At 36.8% G+C, this 12,594-nt stretch overlaps 1 protein-coding gene across 19 annotated transcripts in view; it reads left to right on the top strand.

Moving 5' to 3' along the window:
* LOC107225925 (probable GPI-anchored adhesin-like protein PGA55) overlaps window positions 1–12,594 on the top strand; it is a 124,078-nt gene that overhangs the window by 60,207 nt on the left and 51,277 nt on the right. For 18 of the 19 annotated variants that reach the window (XM_015666556.2, XM_015666554.2, XM_015666552.2 and 15 more), the window contains exon 3: window positions 9,124–10,854. In XM_015666556.2, the coding sequence (XP_015522042.2) occupies window positions 9,172–10,854 (1,683 nt within the window). In that variant the 5' untranslated portion in view covers window positions 9,124–9,171. The remainder of the gene's footprint in view (window positions 1–9,123; window positions 10,855–12,594) is intronic. The other variant, XM_046730721.1, reaches the window with a different exon arrangement.

The following is a 12,594-nucleotide window of genomic DNA, read 5'->3' as shown; positions in this document are numbered from 1 at the left end:
AAATCGATGATGGAATAATTTGATAGTCGAAAGCCCGTTTAACAATTTGAAAATTCATGAAATTCTAGCGTTAAACTTCAAATCGTAATTTCATTTTTTTTTTTTTATTTTTTTTATTTTTCAATTCTTTTCTCTTTCCTTGATCTTCTCTTCGCTCAATCTTTGCCACTTGTTTATAACGTACAAATATTTACATCGCGTATTCTACGAATCAGTTCATTCAAGTTTACATCGAAGGCGTGAAAATAAAAGAATCGCCGGATTAATCTTAAAACTTTTCAACAACGATCAAAAATATGACCGAACTCAATCTCCAACAGCTTTCGAAGACGTCGTCTGTATAAATATACTTCGTCACATCACGGAGTTCATTTAACGTTAATCGTTATCAGTGGTGGCTAAGGCCGCAAGAAATTCCGAGAATGTCGTATCTTGTATAAATATATTTGACCCTTGAAATCCACCCTATGACAATATTTTTTATTTTCGAGGATTGCAGTGTTTAGATTTTCTTCCTTTTTTTTTCTTCCACTCTACTTTCTTTTCTTTGCCTATTGATCGTGATTGTAGAACCAGAGATATTCTTATTTTGTTGATGAATCGATTATTTTTTAAACTGTATTTTGAAAAAATATTCATAATGGATATTATTTATAAGTTATTTTCTTACGAATAATCTACATCGAAAATATTGAAAAATTTGACAATCTTTTATTAGTTGATTTAATCATTTTTGTTTGTCAACAACAGAAAAAATCACACATTTTTTCAATTTCTTCAATGATTAATTCCTTTTTTCCATAAAATAATACAGGATTGCTCTATCATCAAACGAGATCTCGCATGTTTTGTATTTTCAGGTTTTCTCTAAAATACTGTAAAAAATTCAATTGACTTGGTATATACGGTATTTAAATAATTCAGAAAAAAAAAATCACAAGCATCCGTGAAAAACGACAAAACAATAGTGATGTCAAAATCATAAAATATTCTCTTAGGAATATAACCAATTAGTGTGAATGATTTCATCCTGAATTTTGATCCAAAATATGACGTTCCGCATTCGAAATGTAGAAAAATTCCGAAACATTCTTTGGCTCCCGACTCTTTAAAATCAACATAAAATTACTCTGAAATATTTTGGTACTTCGCAGTTTGTGAGTAATGATTTTAAGCGAGAAATGAAAATTGAAAGAAGCAGAAGAACGAAATATAAAAACCGAGGTTGATGAAATTATTCTTCCACAGTTTACGCAGCAATAATGATTTGTGTAACGTTAGCATGTTTTCCGTACACAAAGTACCCGTTTCCATGACATTGGATCAGTGAGTCTGCGAATGCGCGTGCGCGGAGTAACCTAGAAGTTAAAATTAGTATTTTCCGTACCGCGCGCATGCGCTGTCGCAAACAAAACTGACATTACGCGACCCTAACCTCAATTTCGTGCTTCGCGAAAAAAAAGCGTAAAATTCTCTCGCGATATAAAGAATCGTCTTCGTCTCACCTATGACTCAAATTGCAAACTTACACTCGGACCGAACAAACCGATTTTGCCTCCTTGTTACACAACATATACTATTGTGCGCGATAAAGCGAGAAATGCATGAAACGAAGTAAAGTTGTCTCTTTGTGTCGGTGCCTGATACTTATGATCCATAAGCTTAGTCACGTGTAAAAGAGGCACAAGCAATTAGGTTCAAAGATCGTTTACTGCTGAGAACCGGCACTAATGCATAGCTTCTGTCCTATTGGGGCAGATGGGCAGATGGACAGCGGGAAGCGAGGTTTACAGGCGTCCATTGCCCCTCGCCTAAATGAATTACTTTGTTTCAAGGTGATTGAAATGGTCGGAGTAAACTGTCAAAGAAATGACTCATCTTCGAGTACGTAAAAGTTGGAATGCCGTTCGACTTCATGCGCACGAAAATTCCGAGTCCGATTCTTTGGCTAAAATTTTCACCAATTTATTCCGCATTGTCGTGATACGAGTAACTGTATCTGAAAAATGTTGCCAACGATTGGGAATTTTATGAACATGTCGCGAGTTCTACGAAGAAAATTAATCCGAGTTGAATTGTGAAAAATTTTTGAAAAATCTAATTCCAGTCTCGTTGAAAATATTTTTCTTCAGCTGCTGAATTTTCGATGAATTTAATTTAAACTGTTTCCTTCGAATTTTCTCTCAGAACTTCATCTCAAACTCGAAGTCTTCTCGCGCTTTTTTTTTATACGAAACAAAGTTCTAAAAATATAACTTTGACTTTTCTTCTAAAAATTTCTCCGTGAGTTAGTCAGAAATAGTCGGGAATTTAACAACTCGGGAGTTATTTAGTTTTTAATAGGAAAATGAGATCTTCGTACGGTTTCTTATGCGTATAGATAATTGAATTAATTAGTACTGTAAAGCTTCTCTTCGTGTTCAATAATTCAAATATATAACACATACATATGTATGTAATGGTGACGAGCTGAATAACCCGCAAAACTAATGTTCAACTGTATTTTTTACTAACATAGAATATATGAAAAGAAAAATACAACTATAAACAAAAAAGAAAAAATTATAAGTATAAGAAATTAAAACGAAAAAGAAAAATAAATAATACGTATATTGGCCAGATTTCCTGCCAGTTACAAGATTGTCTATGAATGAGTGAACTGCTCATACCGCGTGTATGATATACATTATATTGTACGTCGACTTTCTCTGGCCTGATGAGCTAAAAGTGATCAAGACATATACAGGGCATTCTATCTAAATTCCGCAACCAGTTTCTTTACCCGAATTGTCCTCAATTGGATTTACAGTAACGGGTCAAGGCAGTTCGATAGATTGGCTTGAAAAAATTTCAGGTTTGCATAAAAAATTTTGCACATCTTGTGAAAATTAGAAGTTAATCCGAATCCGTAACTTCTTTTCATACGTGTAGTTACAGTTGAAAGAATTCAATATTTTTATTTATTTATTTTTTTTTTTGTTATTATTGATCCAACAAATTGAATATACTTTTCTCTGATCATTTCAAATTTCTTCCTATGATAGAATAATACACCGTTTTCCTTCGTCGTATTTTTCAGCAGTTTGAAAAAGTATTCGTTCGTCCTGTGAAAATGCACTTTTGATCGTTACGAAAATTTTCAACAAACTTCGAGGTAAATTTGAAAGTCAACGTACGGTTTCTCGGCAAAACTATAGATAAAAGTAGACAAGAGAATAGATTATTTTCCTCAATTTGAAGCGGGAACGTCTGCTATGGAGAATCGAAGAATTCTGGAATTTTTCTCGGAATTTTTGAAACTTGTACATAACATAATAATTAACGAACGTCGTAATGAAATGATATAATGATTTTTCAAACGTCCAAAATTATCGGAATACAGTTAAAAAAAAAAATAAAAAAATGGTTTTTAATATCGGTTACACCCTAGAACAGAAAAAAAAAATGAAAATCTCAAGATTTCTTATCATCCGTAAAAATTTCAACGGATGTTTCTAACGTTGATGTCAAAACATTGCGACGTTGGCACGGAATGGCCCATACATACGGTGTGGGTCGTGAGTTATATCGCCTGCAGAGGTTTGTTCAGATGCTGTTTTACGCCGAGCTCGGCGTCGCTTCGTCACGTGTTGCGTCTGTAAGCTGAACGGCTAATATGAGTAATAACTTGGTTGTCTCCTCGAGTTTCTGTGTATAATACTTTGGGGCTCAACTTTATTACAGTTTCTTCACAAGTCGTTAGCCCCGTCGTGGGGTGCCGGGGTGTTGGCAACACTGATACCCCACCGCTGGATTCAGGAGAACGCCATCTGTATGAGAAAAACTTTTTTCTTTTTTTATCGTACTCGTGAAAAAAGCTCACTTCGTTCTGCTCCTCGTGTATTTTTAAGCTTTTACATGCTGAAGGGTGATCGATATGAATTATTTTTTTTTTTTTTTTGTTTTTCGGTAATTAGGTTCTTCTTGTTTGATTTAGTCGCGTTTTTAAAATCTCCCCTGCGATGTAATAAAGAAAATCTCCGCGACAATTAAGATATCGTTGTAAAATTGACGAAAAAAAATTATCAGAATGGGTGGAAAATTTTTTCCGAAGAACTGAGAAACCGATTGATAGGTTAAGATTTTAAGTTTGTAAAAAATCCCGACACTTCTTTTTTTTTTTTTAGATCGACTTTTTACCGTAGTCTAAATTTGTTTTGATACAACCGCGATTGCTGTTTCATTCGCGATATTCGGAATGTTTTTTTTTTTTTGCAACATCTGTTTGAATAAATTTTTTCCCTTTATCCGTTCGGTGCCCTCGCAGTTTTTAAATCCTTGATAAATTTTTCATTGATTTGAAGTTCCTTTAGCCTTCTTTGCAGACTAGAATTAACCAAAATCAAACTTCTCTCACAATAGTGGAATTTTTTACTACGGCTCATACTTTTTCGTGCAACTCACGGTGTCGAAAAAAAAAAAAAGGTTTTCGTTTCCAAAAACCTGTCGCGACATTGCAGTAAGTATGCTTTTTGAACTTGATGAAATTGAAATTTAAAGAGACCATGTTTTATCAACGATTGATCAGACTTTAAAAAACAATCTGCTTCATCGAAGTGTTTACACTAGAAATATATAGATAACAAGCAATAATAATGATAGACTTATCGGCACACTGAAAGAAATTTTTATTTCCGGTTACCGCTCAGTCCTTAACTATTTTCATTTTTTACCTTCATTTTTAAACTTCAGAAACTGATTTTGCGTTGCAATAACCAAAAAAGGATCCGCAATAGCGCAAAATGGTTACGCGTACCTCGTTTTTCGTAATTCCAACAATATTCAAACAGTGTTATTTTTTTTTTCTAACAATACCTGTTTTACTGAATTTTTCCAGTTACTGTAACAAATGAAATTTTTCTCAGTGCACAAATTAATGATTTAATAGTTTCTTCTTTCACCGTAGGAAGTCTTTAATCTTATGGAAAGCTAAAAAGCACTTCGGTGGCTTACGGATCGATGAACGATGGTGCTTGGGCAGAAAATACGGGCTGCGTAAGCACCATCCTGCATTCCTTTCGAGCAGACACCATGCTCTCGGGCACATAATGCGGTCCATTGTTTTCGAATACGAACCACGTGTTCGCATGTATGCCAGACCAGACGTTAAACTCAAAAATGACATTCCTAAATAGACTCCTTTGGTCAGTCAGTCCTTACCGACCGAGTAAACGTCACTTCTTGTTAGTTTACCCGTAAGCGTGACGAAAGAAACTATTTCTTGACAAGAAAAAAAAAAAAAGTAGCAACTTTTCATCAAATCTCCTACGAATTTTGCAAACAAGTGGTTTTTGGTTTCGCGAAAATCGTGATGCGAACTTGGTCGAAATGCGAAAAATCCGTACACAGGAAAAAAAAAAAAAAACAAACAAACTTCAATCAATTTTTTCGTCTCCAATTTTTTCACCTACGGTTCTTCTTCTTTCATTCTTTTTTTTTTCAACCTACGTTTACTGGAAAATAGAGCATCGTTTTTCAAACGTTTGACTTAAAAGATATGAAATAATTTCTGTAATGTCTTTTGAAAAAAAAATGAAGTCAATGGTCGAGCGTATGTTGTACATGACTGTCGGTGACGTCACGACTCGTCGTTCCTAAACGATGAGTCGGAACGTTCACAATTTCTCCGTTGCATTCGAGTACTTTTTACTCACCAATCCGGAATATTCCGGCTCCGTAGTCCATTCGACGCCTCCTCCTTTCCATAACGTGCTTTCTTTTCTCGTGGCTGGAAGCCAGTCATTGACACAGGCATACTTATGTCAAAGCTATTAATTAAAAAGAGAAGATGTAAAAAAAAAAACATGTTACGGTAATTGAATGTTCCACTTAAAATATATCTTCATACCCATCGAGACACTTTCAAATAAGCACGACTCTTGCCTCTTTGTACAGTGAATACGAAGGTTCGAAGACATTTTTAACTTCTCGATGTAACAGTAAATTTCACCAGGAATCCGTAGAAATGTTGGGAAATTCTTTACGAAGTTTCAGGCAATTTTATTGAACAAAGTCTCTGCGTGATTTCGTAGATTTACAAACTTAAAGTCGGTAAGAATTTTATGAAAAAAAAATCAACGCAGATATTTCGTATTTTAATACAGTTGGTAAAAAATTCTGTATTATTTCTAGGAAAGTTTCAATCGTTCTGTTTACGTCTGAAAATTATCGAAAAAATTGTTGATAAAAATCATTGTGGAAAGTATTCGCATCCTTTTTTAGTAGTGAAAATCAAAATAGTTCGAGTTCACATCTTTCTGACTGTTTATCCTCAGGTTAGGTTCATAGCCTCTTGTGAAAAACTAGAATGCATTTCTGAACGAATAATTCGAAATATTAAAAAAAAAAAAAAAAAAAAAAAACAGATGAAACGAATTCTTTTAACGTTCAGTTCAAAAATTCTGGACATATTTGTGAAATAATATATTCAATGAAACAAGACTTTTTTTTTCTTAAATATAAATATATAATAGCCAGAAATTGATCTAATTTGTCAGAAATTTTGATTAAATTGTATTAAAAAAAAAAAAATGTCAATCGCGTCGCTGCTGCGGTTGTAGTTTATTACTGTATAAACGGTTAGTCATCTGTCGAGAAGATATAACAGCGATATCAGCCGTAATCGGAGCGAAGTACCGAGAAAACGACGAGCCGAAGTCACGCACGTTGATGATATAAGCCGAAGGCGTGTAATTGAATGGTATAAGAGCGATGCATCTAGGTAGACGCTATTATACGGAGTCTAATATAGATCTGAAATCCTTTTGCGGAAAATATGTCACTGCCGTTTAGTCTCGTTGATGCAATCGCAAATTGCATTCCGTTCGCTCCTTATTTACAGATCAGAACTGAAAACTGCCACTCGTCGCGATTTTAATTAATCGACATGTGCGGATCGAGCTTTAAGGCGCTATATTTCAGCCTCGAAATCGATACGAAAGAAAAAGTATCGATATCGATATGCTGAATGTTGAAAAGTTCGTTTTAAAGTTTGCAAAATTTCTACTCGATGAGAGATTAAGAAAAACTTGCGGTATCGAATTTTTAACGATGATTCATCCGTACGACACGGTTAAAAAATAAAAAACGGAAGTTTGTTGACCGCAAGTGAATTAATTAGGTTCTCTTGAGCTGTTTTGGAAAACTTTTTTTTCTCGGTAGCGATGAATATTAGAAACCGTATAAACTTTTAGTCCAATAGTGGAGTGATTAATAATCTGACAGCGGTTAAATTACATCGAGCACATTTTATCAAGGCCAATTTCGGTTAATAATAGCTCGTTTCAAAGCTAACTGAAAATTCAACTTCGGATCTTTTTCAAACTTTATATATTCTGTTGAGTCGTAAAAATTTCTACTCGCGAAAAAATTGCCCGCTTCTCGCAGAATCTCCTATACATATGCAAATACTCGCACTCCGTGCGCTGATTGCAAAACTGCAACGAAAATAAACCGGTCCATGATTATCTGCCGGGACACATAACGCGACGTAAAACTGGATTCAAAGTCGTTGAGAAAATATCGGCGTGGCTAATGATTCTTACCGTTAAAATCGTGTTGTAATTAATTCGATACAAAGGTGCGATAACCTTGCGTTGAACCTTGATTTATGGATAAAATGGTTCATTCGACGTTTTTTACATTGTTTTTTCATGGATCTGTATGAAATTTTGCATGATTTGTTAACGTTGTTTGTATCGAATTGGGAATCGGTAAAAATATTTCTCGCAAGTCGGTAATAATTTGTATTTTTTTTTTTTTCTCATATTATTGCACGAAGCTCAATAATGGAATATTTTTTTCCCTTTTTTCGAACGAATTTAAAGATCGTATTGACAGAAATGATCAAGTGTCGTTAAGTTATTGACGTATCAATAGCTATGAAATTAATTTAGTTACAATTCAGCAGTTCTGAAATCGTTGAATATCACAAAATTTTTTAGATATCGATAAAAAGTAAAAAGAATAATTGAATTTTGTTTTTACCTCAATACCGAATCCGCTGTAATTCAAGATTGTATAATCTAAGAATTCCATCAATCTCGTCCAACTTTCTCGCATCGAATGTTTGATTTCTAACGATAAGTCTCCGTGTTTCCGGTGATCAATCCACACCGCCTTCCGGGCTTTGTTAATCTGTGGAGATAGGCAGAAACAATATTTACAGTCTGTGATAATCGAAATATCTCGACAAGGGCCGCGGATCTATAACAAAGAATATAAAGGCGTTCCTCAAAACATTTCGTTGAAAGTTATCAATATTCGTTAATTTCTATAGATTCTGTAAATAAATTGATCGTAATACTGTAGTCAGAAAAAAAAGAAACTCCGTGGTCGAGTTTTTTAGTTGAAATTGTCGGATTTCACGAAAGCTAAGGAATTTAATTTCAGATGCGCGTCATTTCCTTGAATCTGATGAATTTTTTTTTTTCTCGGCCAGAGAATTCGCCATTTATGAAAATAAAACCTCTCTCGCTCTCCGCCGTCTAGACTTTTATCAGTCGCTTTACTTTTCTCCCATCTTCGAACGTTTTCTCGCCTTTTCCGACATTTCCGTGGCGCCGATGCGTCAGTGGATGAAATATCCATCTATCTCAGAAGCTCTCAGAGTGCAAGCATGCCAATATCTTCCGTGATTTAAAACTTCGGAGAGATTCCGCAGCCGATATTGAAAAACGTCCGGGCATCAGATTTAACCGCTCTCCGTGAACTCGACCTGCACTTTCTTCCGATTCAACCCATGGGATTTTTCCAAGTCCTGACAGTTTCTGGCCGCGATATTGAAAAAACTTTCTGGGAATTATTTCGAATTTTTAGTCGAATGTAACCAACGAATGGTTCAATCCGGATTTTATTGTCAAAATAAATTCTTCCAGTTGTCGTTTTTTTTTCTATGTTAAATGAAATCGAAAGACAGAGGTGTGAATCGATCGAATTCGATTGATCTGAACTATTCGACAAATCCAGGTGACTAACTGTCGTTAATTAAGTACGAGTCAAGAGGACTGACGCGATTTCTTGATTAAAAATACTAAAAACAGTTCTAGACCGATGAGCCCTAACTGAAAATTACTTGTGTTTCAGATATCGAAGGGAGAAAAAGCGGAAGGATAAAAGTAAAATAAGCAAGAAATGGCGGAGGTGGCGTCAAAGAAGTCGATAAATGTAGTAAGTAGTAACAAAACGAGTGAAGCGTGCGGTGTTAGCTCTAACAACGGTTTGCTAGACTTAGAAACCTGCATAACACCCCGCAGTAACAACCAACTAATCACACTGTCGGAGGAAGAGTTAATCCTTGCGAACAACGGGTGCGCTAAGAACGAGATCAGCGTGGACGACAAGAGCTTGCAGGAGCTTATAGAGAGCGAACTGGCCTTGAGAATATCCTCGACGACGGAAATGGTGGAAACCGGTGAGGACGCAGCGTTCGAGGCGACAGATTACATCGAAGGTGGTCAGCCGGAGATAACGAAGATAGTCCTTGAGCCGAGGGCGAGTCCTCGGGACGTAAACTCGGAGTTCATAATCGCCGAGATGAATCACCACAACCTTACCGAGGCCGGGTTAGTCAGTGAAAACGGAAATTTCCCGCCGGACTTTGAGTTCGCGGAGGTGAGCGAAGCCCGAACGAACAAAGAAACCGCTGGAACGGATATCGGCCAATCGGTAAACGCCGAAGAAACGACTGTCGCAGACGTGACCGGACAGTCAAACGCCACAGTGACACAAGACAACCTCCACCAAGAAGTGGATGGAGATGATCGCCGGGAGCTCGAGGTCGGGCAGTTGATTCCAACGATCGTGGATGAAGCTGAGAAGGAAGAACGAGCCGACTCGCAGAGGACCGAGGAATTCTGTCGCCTAAACACAGAGTCCAAGGACTCGTCCTCGAGGACCAACGAGCTACTCGACACTTGGTCGAATCCGGAATCGTCCGGGGACACGATGCAGATTGGTCAGTTCTCGGACAACTTCGACGAGAGTTTACCGCAGCTCGGATCAGACGCGGATTCCGTAGCGTCCCGGGATCAGAACGTCTCCGTTGATCTTCTCGCTTGTTATCCAGGAAACACGAGGACAGTCATGGATCCCGACTTGATCGTACCCGTTAAGGACTCTCAGACCGATTTGATAACGGAGGAAGTTTCGTCGGAGCAGGAAACCCTTCAGGAGGTTGGTGACGACGTTGATACACTCGAGGATCCTGAAGAGGCGATGAGAAACGCGGTGAAAGCTGCCGCCGAAGAGCTGGTACAGGAGATAATATCGAAGTCGTCGGATCTGAACGTGGAGAGGTCCGAGTCCTTCGAGATATCGAGCACTCGTGATTTTCTGGAGTTCGAACGAAAGGTCCTGCGGGAAATGGAGGAGCACGAGACCCGGGATCACGGTCGGAATGTCGACGATCACGATGTCTTCGAAGGTGAGACGATGCCGGTTTTCACCATCACAGAGGTCGTTCAGGATCTACCAACTAAGACGAATGACACCACAGTCGAGGTTATCCAGGCGACGGAAAAGACCCCTTCGGACAATGAATCGCCCCGTGTTTTCACCGAGAGCAAATACGCTGAGAATTGCTTCAGCGAGGCTCCTGATCATGGTGAACAGGAATTCGAGTCCTGGACGACGGTCGAACAGGCGACTGAAGCCCCGAAATCGGAAGAGGGCGCTCGAGTCGATTCCGTTGGATCTAACCTCGCTCTCACTAACCTTCCAGACGGTTTGAACGCTCAGGTTGACCTTCGGCAGCTTGCTCCCTTAGCTACTCCTGATGACGAAATAAGCGATGTCTCTAACAAGTGTGATGTTCATGTAAGTGTCGTTGTTTTTATTTGTTAATACTAATTGCTCATCCCATATCACTTGTGGTTTTCTCATGTCGTTGTTTTCGTCTTTAAGGATCTAGGATTCCGATCCGTTGTTGAAATTCGTTATGTTAACGCAACTATCGATATTTAGAAATGAACACGGTGTTTTACTGATTTCGGATTCTATGTTTCGTTACTCAATTCAAACTCGCATCTTTGGATTATGTCACGTTTCATAGGGTCTCTGTAATATTGTTCCGGCGCAATTTTATGTCCTCGTGTAAATGTTGACTGAAAAAGTATGAAAAATTATCCGAAAAATAGTAGACAAAATTTTCAGGGAAATTTGTCGAAGGCTGGAGTTCTTTCGATGATCTTCGGTAATTTCTTCTGCAATTTTTTAAATTAACCAGGGTTGCAAATAATGCATTACGTTTTTAATTGCATTAGTGTCTTCATTAAAACATTAAATTTAATGTTTTAATGGAAATTATTTCAACTACATCATTAAATTTAATGTTGTAATGGAAATCATTTCCATTATGAATTGAAAAAGCAATGGTTAATGCGTTACTTTTTCATTAAAAAATTTGCAACCCTGAAATTAACGGAAACGAATCTTCTTGTTTCGATCCTCTTTGAATTCTGTATTTACTCCTAAAATTCAACGGATTCTCTGCACGTGTTTTCAATTTGTTCGCAAAATTTTCGTATTGAAAATTCCACACGAAATGTCATTGTTTCAAATGTTGATTCATGCCTATATTGTGTACAAAAATTGAGTTCTTTACGCAAATAAATTTTTTTGAAAAGTATTATTTTTCAAATATTGTGCGTTTGGTTGTGAAAAAAATGTAACTTCTCTCATTTTTTTTTTTTTTTTTACGATCCATTTACGAATATTTTTCTCCACGATCGTTGAAGCATTTTCAACAATCATTCTTATCGAATTTTCGGTACAATTTTTCTATGTTATTCGAAACAAAGTGCAGCTAATCATACGCAAATGGACAAGACGCAAATATTTAGTCTATATCACTCGAAAAATCATGAAGAAGTTATATGTACTTAACAATTCGATCAAAAACTGACCAACAATTTTTATGCTCATCACAAACAGGTGTAGATATTAAGTATCTGTTCCAATGACGTGAAAATTAGTACAAACGGACGAGCGAACGTCACAGTATCGACAACTTTCGAAACTTGGGCCATTTAAGGGAAAAGAAGTGAAAGAAAACAAGTTTTATAAAAATACATGCACTTTTTATAAGCTGAAATTTCACCTATGATCACGTATAATTTTTATAAACCAAATTTTCTTACAACGTTGTTTATAGTTTCAGCCAAGAATGATATTATCAATTCACTGTCATTGCTTTATAAAAATAACAAATCTTTCATTTTTCTGTTAACGGTTTTGTCCTCAAATTTCCTCGCAGTCTTCCACAAAAGTGATACGTTCAACGTCTTTGCTAACGACGAGTGAAAACGGTCGTCAAATTACCGTATGTTTAAACAAGAATCTGAAATTCGAAACGCGAATCCATTAGCGCAGCACAATAATATTGAACGGTCTTCGACGATTTCGTAAGCAATCGATTGACTCTATTCGCGATGTTAAAGCAATCTGATGAATATATAGAGTATCGGTAATGCGAACCAACCGCCGTTGCTTTGAAATAGATACCAAAAAACGAAATCATCGACCAAACTTTCCTGTCCGATTTTCTTGCAATTATTT

This window comes from Neodiprion lecontei, chromosome 2 (assembly GCF_021901455.1).
Source record: "Neodiprion lecontei isolate iyNeoLeco1 chromosome 2, iyNeoLeco1.1, whole genome shotgun sequence".
In the NCBI taxonomy this organism is placed as follows: domain Eukaryota; kingdom Metazoa; phylum Arthropoda; class Insecta; order Hymenoptera; family Diprionidae; genus Neodiprion; species Neodiprion lecontei.
This window is presented reverse-complemented; position numbering and strand designations above follow the sequence as displayed.